Genomic DNA, 13,564 nt, shown 5'->3' on the forward strand with positions numbered 1-13,564 from the left:
ATGTCAAAAATTGGCTCATATGCCTTCCAAGAATTTACACAGTGCAAGGTTCCATACTTGGTTTAAGGGGTTAGGGTTTCGACTCCATAGGGAGCTTGTAATTTACTTTGCTGAAAATGTAATCTCAAATCCTGTGCTTGAGCTTTCTTTTAGCTGTAAACATTGAGATAGTTTAAGTTATCTATATGGCTTTCTGTTCTTATAAATATTCCAATGTTATACCGATGTATCGATTGGGGTTCATCTATTTATAATTATATCATTGAGGGTGGAGAGTCTCTAACGCTAGCTAATAATGACTACATTGTTATTTAAAACTGTTAAAGGAATCATAAGTCTCTTGTGACTATTTACAATGTTTGAAATCAATATTTGTCATTTATTTCATTCGAGGTTCACTCCTGTAGTAATTCTGCTTGCGTTCTAAGTTCGAATGATGTGTGCATTTTTCTTTGCATTATATTGTTTAGGGCATGCCCTATTTCCTTCACCAGCAGGGGTTTTAAGATTAAAGGAAAGGTCGTCAAACCTTAATATCACAATGTATCTTATTGCCTTAAAATAATTGAGGGTTTACTATTTCATATCTCCCTTTTACTGATTTAATTTATGGAATTAGTCTGGCATTCGATTTCTCTCTAGACTAGGAGTTCTTATTGTATTTTTTCCTTTACTTTGTTTATCTAGTTCATGAGTTCCCTAAAATTGGGACCTATTTTCTTTATCTGAACTCTTATTATGAGTTTAGGGTTTTGATTATATTCGTCGACTTGGCAATGACCCTCTTCCTCAGTGTTTTTGTATTTCTACTTAGTTGTAAGAAATATATATTATCAAAGATTTTCTTTGCTTTGACATTCTCCTTGTCGCTCTCTTGATAAAAGGTTTGGTATTTTGATCTAGTATAAAGAAAATTTGATTGAGAATTTACGATAGTTAAGGATTGATTCCAGTTAGCATAATTATATTTTAGATTCATAACTATGTTTATCTTATTGCATTTCTCTTTCCGTTTCTAAGAATATTGTAAGTATGTCTATCATTGAATACTAACTTATGCCTTCTACATGAATTTATTTATTCACATACTATCATAGTATTCGCCATATTTAATCAAACTAGTGCATTCCTAATTACTGGAAATGATCATTATACTTACTCTATAAACAAGATAAAATCTAACTAATAAGCAAATAGAACTTTCACTTATCTAGACCTCTGACTAGCGTGATTTATTCATGTCTCATTCTGCAACCAGGCCTGATTTTCTATGTCTTTGCCTCCCAACCTTGAGACTACCTTAATAGTCTCCCCCAAGTTGTTCCTGAATACAGGAACTATCTTTTTCTTTGAGAACTTATAGTCTCACTACCATCTGGTCCAAACGAGACATGGCCTCATAAAACTGCCTCACATTTTAGCACAGAATTTACATTTTTTGTTTATCATTCTCCCTAATCTCAGATACCCCTATCCTCTTGATCTTATTGAATAAATCCTCAAGAAATCAGTTAAGAGTAGGCAACTTTCTCTCTAACCGATTAACAACTAAAATAATATTTACTGATAACTGCTTTTTTATTTTCAGAAAAGAATAAAATTCCAAAATAGCTTTTTTAATTAAGAAAATAAATAGTTTGTTCAAACTGTAATAATTAAAATATTTACATGGTCTGGGGATATCACATCTTCCCCCCCAAGAAGTAATATCTTCCCAATGTTTTCCCTCTTAAAAAAATATGGAAAGGTCTCCTACATAACTTGCTCATCTTCCCATTTATCCTTCCATCATGTAAGGAGAACAGCTAACCAGGTAGCAGATCAGCTAGCAAATCAAGGAGTGTCACAGTCGACACATTACTTCTCAGGCTCCCTAGATATGGTTGAAGATGCTAAACTCAAACAGGACTGCATCTCATTGGTGCAAAAAGACATCCCTCCCGCGGATGCGGGTGTATTTAACGAATGAACGACGGGTGGCTTGTCACATGGGTAGCTGGCAGCCAGGACAAGCCACCATAAATCAACACGCCAAGGTAATAACTGCGAAGGAGGGTGAAGCCATAGGGAGGCTCAGTTTGGCTCAAGCGACATTCATTGCGAAGAGGATTTTTCTTGGGATGTCCATTCCGGTTCAGGCACCAAAGGTTGAAGCCATGGGGAGGCTCAGTTCGGCTCAAGCGACATTCATTGCAGAGGGGATTTTTCTTGGGATGTCCATTCCGGTTCAGGCGCCATTCAATGTTCAACCACGGACAAGGCACATGGCGATCCATAAATTCGGAACCCATGCTGTATTCCTGCATTCTTCCAAGCGGCTTCAGCAACTTCTGGAAGCAACGGAACATACTCTGGCAGGGTGTAAGCTTTCCTCGAGGAATTTGGTTAAGGAAGGCCATTGCAGGATGGCAATTGAGAGACTTAGGATGGGAAGTCGACGCAGTGGAACAAGGGGTCGCCCTGTTACTCAGAGGCCCGCTACTTCTCCCTCCGCCTCTGTGGACATTCCTTCTGGGCAGAACAGAGGCCTGAGAGGCACCGTTAGCCATAGCATTGAACGAGATAGGGGTGAAATCCTGGACTGCGGTCACAGGGAGCATCCGACAGTCAGATATCGTATCTCCTGCACGTTGGAAAATAACACACTCATTGTTTCAGTCACTGTGGAGCACTGCAGCAACCTCCGGAGGCCTGGGGACAACCTGACAGTGCCAAGGGTGGATATACAGGTTCCCAGAGTGGACATGAGGCGACCCACGCAAGTAGAAGAGGCTGGACCCAGTGAGCCAGCTCCGAAAATGTCGCACCAAGATGCAGAGGATGACAAGAAGCTCAAGGGCTTGGTAACGGATGAGCCTTACCTCACTGATGAGGATTAGTTCAGAAGCCTCTGTCTTCATGGCCAGAAATGCTACTCTCAGTCCATCTCCTTCTGTTTTCTTGGTATGCTTGTTTGTCATAGAGTCAATGTCCGCCGCGAAGGTTTGCGTGTCCACTGTGTTAGACTACGTGTCAACTGTGTCCAGTTATGGGTCCATCGTGTCAAGTCATATGTCCGTTGTGTTGGCTCAAAAGCCTGCTGTGTCGATTATATACTGGTTATGTTGGAGGAAAGATACAGGTCCCTTTTTGCGTGTTGCTTAGAATGGATAATCATGGGAAATTCTCTTCTGAGATGCGAGGCTTCGGCCTTTTGTAAATTTTGCTGTATTTTTGGTTTTTGTAATATAAATTAGTGCAGTTTTACGGAGAAAAAAAAAACTTGCTCATCTTCCCAGGTGGCCTCTTCCGGCCCATAGTGTTGTCATTGCACTTTAGCCTGGGTGATAACTCATTTTCGTGGCATTACTTCTCTCGAATCTAGTATAACTAGAGGTTAAACCAAGAACTCGCCTTCCAGTTCGACCTACACAGCAACAAACAACTTAAGTCATCAACTAGATTGTTTAATAAATCTGTATTAAAAGAGAAACTTCTTGAATATTTTACTTGAATGTTTTTCCAATTGATTACATGTTTAGGATCATAAATGTATTTCTTAAGTAGAGAAACGTGAAAGACATTGTGCACACAAATGTGGCTAGGTAAGGCAATCTGCTAAGCTATTAGCCCGATCTGAGCAAAAATTTGGAAAGACCGGCAAAATTGGGGTGCTAGCTTAGCACATCCGATCCATTGCAGTGTGATTTTCTTGGCTCGTACTTGAATGGAAACATGATCCCTTGCTTGAAATTCCGGAAATCTCCTTTTCTTATCAGCAAATTTCTTTTGCCGGTCCTTACTGGTTTTCAAGTTGGTTCGTACCCTTTTCACCATCTCTTCCATTTCCTCTAATATATCTGGTCCTAACATCAACTTTTCCTCTAAACCACTCCAATTCAAGGGTGTCCTACACTTATGTCCGTATAAAACTTCAAAAGGACCCATCTATAGAGATGTATGGTATCCATTGTTATAGGCAAATTCTACCAAGTGCAGGTAGTCCTCCCATTTCGATGGCTGTTGCAAGACATAAGTTCGCAGCATGTCTTCAACCACATAATTTACTCGCTCCATCTATCCATCTGTTTGAGGATGATAGACAATGATAAAGTTTAATTGGGTGCCCAATCCATCAAATAGTGCCCTCCAGAAGGCTGATGTAAATTTCACATCGCGGTGTGAAATCATCATTTGGGTATTCCATGTAATTTAAAAATGTGTTGAATAAAAATGTTAGCAACTTGCACCACTTTATAAGTTGACTAGATTGGTATGAAATGAGAAGATTTTTTCAATTTTATACTACCATGATGATAGAATAATTTTTATTTTTTGACTTAGGTAGTTCGGTAGTGAAATCGATGGATATGGTTTCCCATTTCCATTCAGGAATAGGAAGAGGGTGGAGTAAACCTGCTGGATGTTGGTGCTCAGCGTTTATTTTCTACCATTCCAGACATCTGGCTAAATGTTCTTCTACTTCCTTCTTCATACCAGGCCAGAAAAATTCCTTCCTTAGGGAAGAAATCATTTTTTGGTATCCAGGGTGGCCTGCACAAGGAATCTTATGAAATTCATCTAAAATTAAATTTTTAATATGTTTTTGGTTAGGCACATATAACCTCTTCCTATAAATCAACAATTCTTATGAATTTACCTCATATCAGAATTATTCTTCATGGTTGTTTGAAACTTTTGCTTGCTGCCATAAATGTTTATATACTTAATCTTGCATGGATGTTTCACAAATCTGCTCATAGAAACTTGTTCTTGACTCATTGAAAGAAATTTCATATAAACAATTTACCTTTCGACTTAAGGCATCTGCAACCTAGTTTTCTTTTCCCTTCAAATGTTTGATTTCAAAATCGAATTCACATAAGAAATCTGCCCAACGAACTTGCCTACCATTCAAAGTGGGCTATTTAAAGTAGCTTGTTAGAATATGATGATTTTTCAATAGCAAGAATCTCTTACCCATTAAGTAGTGTCACCACATCTTTAAGGCATGAATCACCGTTGTTAGTTCTAAGTCATATGTTGAATAATTTTATTCGTACTCTTTAATCTTTCTCGATTAATAGGAAACAACCCTACCTTCTTGCATTAATACGCCACCTACACCCTCCTTGTTAGCATCCATACGAACCATGTCTTCTTTATTGGGATCACCAATGCTCAAAATGGGTGTAGTGGTAAGTAGATGCTTGAGTTGATCGAAAATCCTTTGGCAGTGAGGAGTCCATCTAAAGGCCTTCCCTTTCTTTCACAAAGAAGCAATAAGATATGCCACCCTAGAGAAAACTTCCACAAATCATCTATAATATCTAGCTAGACCCATGAATGATCTTATGTCAGCTACATCTTTCGGTATTGGTCTTTCCATGATAGTTCTTATTTTCTCAGGATCTACTGCGATTCCATTCTTGGTGATGACATATCCTAAGTACTGGATTTGTTCCTTAAAGAAGTCACACTTGCTATATTTGGCATACAACTTGTGCTCTCTTAAGACTTGTAGAACAATACAGAGATGTTCCTTATGTTCTTCTATGCTTCGACAATAGATTGGTGTGTCATCAATAAATATTAATAAAAACTTATCTAAGTATTGATGAAATATACTATTCATGAGACACATAAAGGTTGTTGGGGTGTTAGTTAGTCCAAAAGGTAGCACTACGAACTCATAATGTCCATAATGACTTCTAAATGATTTTTTTGCTATATCCTCCTCCTTTATCTGGAAGATAGTTGCACCCTTTACCTGATCAAATAAATCATCAATACAGGGTAAAGGGTACTTATTTTTAATGGCCATCTTGTTTAACTGATGGTAATCAATACACATTCGCAATGTTCCATCCTTTTTCTTAACAAAGAGCGTTGGAGTTCCCCAAGGGGACATACTGGGTCGAATATACCCTTTATCAAGTAGCTCTTGTAGCTGCATTTTCAATTATGTTAGCTCCAGTATGCTCATGCGATGAGGGGCTCAGGAAACTGGGGCAGCTCCTAGAATTAACTCAATGGTAAAATCTATGTCTCCTTTTGGGGGTAGGCCTGGGATTTCCTAAGGAAATACATCAGGGAAATCTTCTATCACTTGTATACTTTCTAAAGAAATAGATTTATCTTTAGAATCAACGTACCATACTTGTATTGCATAAAATTGGCAGCCTTTTTTGAAGCATTTTGCTAGTTGGGAGGCTGTTACAGGTTTTATTTGCAGATGTTTTTGAATACCTTGAATTTCTTGTCTTTCTCCTTTCTCATCCTGGCAATTAATGGTTTTGATCTTACAGTTGACAAGGGACCCGTGTGTTTCCAACTAGTCCATACCTATAAGGATGTCGTATGATCTACCATGATAGACTGGTTAGCTAAACTTAGGGGGAAATTACTGACCTTGGCCAAAACTCTTCTTTTTACTCCCGTGAATAGTTTTATTAACCAAGTATTTTTAAATTTAATAGTTTGCAATTTACATTGTTCCACTACCTTGGGGCTAATATAGCTCAGGGTAGCCATGGGATCAATTAAAATAGATATAGTTCTGTAAAAAAATTTACCTTCAAACTCAACCATGGTTGGATGAAGTTCTGCTTTATGGTCTTCAAGGGTGGCATTAATTTTAGGAACTCTCCTCACCACCTCTCCCACAGTATATGCCTCTTGTATCTACAAAATCTGATCAACTCCTTTGCGTTGTGGTCAATTTTTGACATAGTGTGGACCTCCACATCCGCAACATTGCATAAGTGGTATATTATTTGATGCTGCTTTAGTTCTGCCAGCTTGCTGATTCATCTTGGTTTCGCCTGGTACCTTAAATCTAGACTAATTTCCAGTCATTTTCTGGTTAATTTGACCTCTAAATGATCCTTTTTTGACTGTTCCCTTATTCCCTTTGTGGTTAGGAATAGATTTACTTCCTTTTTTGTCAGCCCACCTCTTGCTCACATCTCCCTTTAGTTTGTTTTCCTGGTCATAGATCCGTGCCTTACGAATAACTTCATCCATGGTTTTTGGGTTGTCAAACTCTAGTCATTCTTTCATGAATAGTGGAAGACTGCTGATAAACCATTTCATGTTCTCTTTTTCTTCTTGTCTGTAAGGGACATACCGAAATAATGACGTGAACTTGGTTATGAACTCATCCATGGTCATTTGACCCAATCGGACATCATGAAACTCCTTTGCTTTTTTGTCACAAAACATTTCTGTTAGATGTTTTTCCATAAAATATCTCTAAAATTTCCCAGTTTATGGTTTGTTCATTAACTCTGTTGACTGTTTTTACTTCCTCCCACCATAATGTAGCTTTTCCTTGTAGTTGAAAAATGGATAGATGAGCCTTTAGATTATGGTCATAGTCGTACAGCTGGAAATACTTGTTCATATTGATGAGCCATGCCTCTGCAGCCTCTTCCTGTTCACCATCATAGAGAGGGGGCTTTATTTTTCGAAACTCACCTTGAAGTTTTGATTTCTGCCTTTTTCGTGTCCTATGATTTGACACATTATCTCATTATTCTTCATGATTTTCTTCACCTCCTCCTATTTCCATATTCTTAGTTCAATACTCTTGTTCCGCTGTCATGTTTTCGTGTTCAGGGCTAGGGACTAGTGGCTAATGAGTTTGTCTATTGGATAGAATTTTCATAGTTTTCACCTACTCATGCATTAGTCTTTCATTGTCTGCCTGTAACCGGGCCATCTTGTCCTTTAGTTCTTGTTCCATTTCTACGATAGTTATGTGGGTATTTCGTGGCTCATCTCCCAACTATACCCAAACTTTAGGATTACCTTCTTGAAATGAGGCTGGTCCTATTCCCATTACTCAATGGTGTGGTGGATTCCCAGTTCTCCTCATGCTGACTGCTCCCTTCTTCCTACGTTCAAATCACCAAGGTTATTATTTATTTATTTGAGAGGTATCAGTTTATTAACTTGAGCGCTCTGATACCATATGTCACACATCCACGAGTTAATCCACATATATAAAAAATTACTCTTATCTCCTAAGATAACCATAGAACTTCTATTTAACTTATGAATTTCTATCATGCCAATGTAATCCGTTGCATACATTTAAATGTGTATTTCATAGTTTAGTATAATTATGTACATTTCTACAGAGAATAATATTCACTCTCAGAACTCAGTCTAAAGGTCATGCATGAGAATTAAGAGCTGAGACGAGAGTACTTGTCAGTCTCTTGTGGTAGCTCAATTTACAAACTCCACTTGTCATTTCACATTTTTTGGAGCACTATTATTCAAGAACCCTATCATAAGGTGAGAAATTCAACTTGAGGGTTATTCAAGCAATCCTATGAAAGGCATAACAATTTTTATTTATTCATGATCATGTTTAGTAGGGTGCATCGTGGAACAAATTTTATGATGGTAGAGGTGTTTCTCTTAGAGGTGGGAAAAATACATTAGGAAAGGTTGAAGAAGTGGATATTGAGTTTACATAGAATATGACTCGATTACTTACTTATTAGATCTATTAAAGGGGAAGGTACATATGGAAATTTGGTAGGGGTTGATTGTGTTGATAATATAACTAGGTTCGATCTTCATGATTATCTTTGTACTTGTATCAATATGTATGTCATGTAAAATAAAACAAAGAAAAAAATTATTATTATTATTATTAGTCAAAGTATAATCTTCATGATTTTAGGGTTATTTCAGTCAAAAGGAAATTTCTCATGAGTCAAGCAAAAGTAAGTAAGTCAAAGTCCCATATGAACATGTTGTATGAAAAAGAAAAATATACATTTTTCATTCAAAAGAGTAAAAAATGTCACCACAACACCAATTCATCCCTCCTTGGGAAAAAAGTCAACTTGGGCTCCAAGAGTCACCTATTCGGCCTCCTAGATGCGTATATATAGAGGGAAAATTGACCACTTCGGAGAAAATTCATTGACTCACTCATATACATCGATTTTTGTGCCAATAGAAGATGGAAAACCAATGAAGTCAAAGGATAAAGGAGGAGGTAAAAGGAGAGAGAGAAGATGATTTTTTCTACCCCATTTATGCAAATTGTTTTGAAGTATGATAGGCCCCAAATTTTACGAGTCAAAAATTCAGGGGGGGAATGAGCAGGAGGCAAAATTTCAGGAGTTGAATAAATTTTAAATGTTTAACCAACATTATATTTTTTCACTTCGACTTGATGAAGAAGACTTAGAGGAGGTTGACTTGGGCTATTTTTGGTAGTATTGGTCTTTGTATTCTGTGTTGGATTTCTTACTTTGACATGATTCTATAAGAAGAGGACTTTTTGGGTTTTCCCACTTGTGGGGTTTTGCCTTGACTTGGAGCCTAAATATTTGTTGATTTGTATCTTATGATCTTCATGTTTTGTACTTTTGGTAATTGTTTCATGAAGAAAAATATAAAATTTATTAATGTCAACAAACATTCACAATTAATTATCATGATAGAGAAATTAATCCTAATATACCAGCATATTAATTTCTCAACATGGTATCATAGCTAACGTGAAAGAAGGGTAGTTCAAAGATCACAATTGTTGGCAACTTGAAGGTACTATGAAATTTTCCCATGAAATAATTTCTCAGTGAGGCAAAGACTCCTGAGGAAATCAGACACACCATTATGTGACATAAATACAAGAAATAAACATTAATCTCTTGAAGAACACCATTGAAGTCTCTTGAAATTATCTCATTCATGTCACTTGTTCCAAGCTACTTCAGGATTATCTGAAGTCTACAAGATCCAATTTTGTGATTTGAATTGTGATCATCTATTATGTGTTAAATTTGAGGTCAAGAAAAAATCTTGCAGCATGCCTTCTATAACTTTGTGGAAGATGAGATATTGAAAACAATTTCCTGTGCTATGCAAGGTTATATGATTTTTAAAGTATTTATAAATTATATCAAGACAAGACACTATAATAACCCTAAACAAAGGAAAATATTTGAGACCTGGAAAACAAAAAATTCTTATGAAAAATTCTATACCTATGGAGATACTCTAAACTAGATGCAATATTGTGAAGCAAACCAAAGCAATTCAAAATGGTGACATATCTCTGTAACATATATTATTTCTCTAAGAACTGTAACTCTGTTGAAAATATGAATTTAAGGTTACCATAGAAGGTTAGTACTACAATAAAAAATTCATCTCAAAATGGAAGGGATCAACAAAATGTTTTTTGTTTGGTTGTGAGAATGTTTAATAGGCGAAGACCAAAAATGGTCTAGACCAAGACTTAGAAAATAAAACCTCTGTTAAAAAAATTCTTCTCATCGAAATAATTTCTCATTGAAGTATAATCTAGAAGAAGTACATGATAAACCTAAATATCCTCAAAAGAATAAGTTCAGTATATTTATATATCTAATACAGTTCAAGTCAATCAATGATTCACTAATATACATCTTTGAAGCATGACAAGAACAATACAAAAATTTCAGAAGTTTTGAGACCATTCAAGGAGGACTATTGTGATGCAAGCCCTAGAAGAGACATTATGTCTAATAATGAAAATTAACATCTACATGAAGCAACACTCTGTATGATACCTAAACATCAACACTTACCATACATGACGTTTGAGCAAACTATAGCACTATAGGTTACAACTTTAATACTTTTCTGAGGCACTGTATATGAGGACCCAACGGGTGGTAAAGTTCATCACCATGTGATACAAGCTTATGAGGTTTGATCCAAGGTCTAGATATTCAACTATGTTAAAATATTTCTTATGGATAAAACCAACTCTTCATAGAAGAACCTAAAGAACAATAAATTTATGACCCTTTATCTTTGGATTAGAGGATCACTTTGTATATCTTTAAGTGAAAAGGAGTGAAAATATCTCAAGATATTATCAGTGTAATGCCCTCCTCCCACACTTACCCAAACTTATTAGTCCACCAAGGTAAATATGTGACAAAGAGTTACTATGATATAATTCAACTCTCTAAGTGTAATTAAATAAGTGGAATTGATGAACCAACCCTTCATGGATATCCCTTAGGTGTTACAGGACCCCCAGGAACCAATCCACCACTCCAAGTGCCCAACACCTGAGTTAACCTAGATTTTCAATGAATTAAACCCCCTAGTCGCTCCCATGACATAGGCATGCATGTGACTCAGATCCTACAGTCGCTCCCAAAATGTTTGTAAGGGAGATACTAAAGTCCTTTTCTGCCAGTTCTATGCCAGAGAATGTGTGATTTAAGCCACTTTTTCAGGGCTAGTCTCCAAACCACTAACTGGAGCTCAATAAGACTTTCGAAAACAAAAAGGGACACAAATACAAGGCTTCTAACACAAAAATTGATCAAGGGATTGACCTAACCAAGCCCAACCATGACAGTCATTTCATCAAACATATCACAAATATCAAATCTACAGGTTTCAACAATAGATCTGAGCATAGGGGTCTCATACTTGTTTGATATTCATAAAGAAGAATTGATTCCTTATGACATTAGCTCCACTATCATCTATTAGGTCATATATTCATTTTGCATTCATTTATCAACCAAAACTTGATGAAAGCCATACATTATCACTGTCATGAAACATGTTCATAACCAACATATAACGAGGAGAAATAACAAGGATATAACAACCATAAAAAACACATATAAACAAGTATACTTACCCATATATACAATAGGAAATAAGCTATTATTAACATATGCAAAATGAAACTAGGTTTGGGACTTACACATATCACCTGACCATAGATTATGCTGAACCAAATCTCTCTTTTAGCTAGTCACCACCATGCCATATTCCAAGCATTAATGAGGGATCTCCTGGAAAAATCCAAAAAATCCAAAAGAGGGCTTCCAAAGGCCAAACCACATCAACCGTCAACCAATAATTCCACCTTATGGTCAAATATCACTAATGATCACCAGATTGGTCTCTACCCAAGGTGTCCAGGGTTGTAGAGCATTGTCCAATTAGGGCTTCTAGGACTAGTAACTCAACCCATAACTATTGTTCGACTTCTAGAGCGTTTTTCAAACTAAGGTTTTTAGAACTAGTATCTCAACCCACCAAGGGCTTCTAGATCATTTTACCATCAAAGCTTCCAGGACTAGTAGCTCAACTGAAGTTGTTACAGGGATTTCCTAACCTTTCTCCAACCAAGGCTTCCAAGAACTAGTAACTCAACCTACAGCCAAAGGAACATGACAACCAACCAGAAAAAAAAGAAGGACACCCAAAACACCATGGCTATCCAAGAATCAAAAGGATAGCTAAATCCACCATCAATCCAAGCAATCCTCCAAGCCAATGACATATCATAACCAAGAAACCACATGCATGTGTCATGCATACAAAAACTATCAAGGAAGTCATACATGAAACTCAGGAACTACAAGGAAAATGTGTTGTAGTTACTGATCTCGATATCGTATTGCACTTTCCTGCTCTTCCATTCCCTTCTTGCTCCAAAACTCTAAGTATGCCACACTCCTCTAAGGGTGATTAAAGAAAAATCCAAGTCCAAGAGTATGAGAGAAAGAGAATAGAGAGAGAGCTCCAAAACTGAACTGACGAAAGATACCAAGTGATCCTCAAGAGCCTTTTTATTAATGGGTCCTTTATTTTCCTCAATTTTCCATTATTTTTCTTCATTTTCCTCCTCACATGCAACCTTTGACCTTCGACCTTCCTTTTTCTCCTAATTTAAATTATTTTCATAAATAAATGCCAAATAATGACTATTTTCCTTTTCCAAATACTTTTCCATTTCTTTTTCCAATTTCCTTAGCCATTAATAAACTGAAGTGACAATTTAGTACGACATTTTTCCCACCATTCAGCTTGGAATATGTGTCTCATGACCTTGGTCTTATTGTTTCTTTTTTACATGGTTTTTAGCCAGGGATTTTACATAACCCTCCCCCTTGAGGGAACACTGTCCTCAATGTTCAATGATACCTACAAACCAATAAATTGCTGAAAATAAAACATACTTCCTATGGAGCTTTATAACACAACTCTTTGCAGTATTTACAATAACATCTTGCAGAAAACATAACAACATACCGCTTGGTAGATCTTTATAACACAACCCATTATGATATTTACAATAACAACCACATATACTCATGCACATTTTCTTCAACCAACAAATAAACATACTTTCTATTGATCTTTATAAATCCAGCTTGATACAGTATTTATAATACTATACACTATACACATATGCATGTTTTCTAAACCAGAAAATAAAAGGATACGATGCCTCCATTCACAACAAGGGAATCCAAAGTCTCACATCTCCACCTGCAAATTAATATCAGGATTCATCTCCTTCCCAAGAATTCCATAATCTATTTCCAAGGTCAAACTACATCCAATGTCTAACGCTACAATCCTACACTGCTTTTCCTCTCAATGAACAGTTACTGACTCATTGTTTTAGGGAACACTCCCAATGTGCATATGATTCCATCTAATAATTCTAATGACTAAAAAAAATCCATCCCATACCTTCCCTTCTCTGGTACGTAGTCCCTCAGGCAATCTGATCACGCCTTTCCCTGTA

General features: G+C 36.7%; 1 protein-coding gene across 1 annotated transcript in view; it reads left to right on the forward strand.

Moving 5' to 3' along the window:
* Nucleotides 1-2,898: 2,898 nt before the first annotated feature.
* LOC149259850 (uncharacterized) overlaps nucleotides 2,899-13,564 on the forward strand; it is an 82,243-nt gene continuing 71,577 nt past the window's right edge. The window contains exon 1 of the mRNA XM_089455427.1: nucleotides 2,899-3,121. Coding sequence (XP_089311553.1) covers nucleotides 2,899-3,121 — 223 coding nt within the window. The remainder of the gene's footprint in view (nucleotides 3,122-13,564) is intronic.

Source organism: Pinus tabuliformis, chromosome 6 (assembly GCF_031772625.1).
Source record: "Pinus tabuliformis cultivar Carrire ecotype Pingquan chromosome 6, CPIR1, whole genome shotgun sequence".
In the NCBI taxonomy this organism is placed as follows: Eukaryota; Viridiplantae; Streptophyta; class Pinopsida; order Pinales; family Pinaceae; genus Pinus; species Pinus tabuliformis.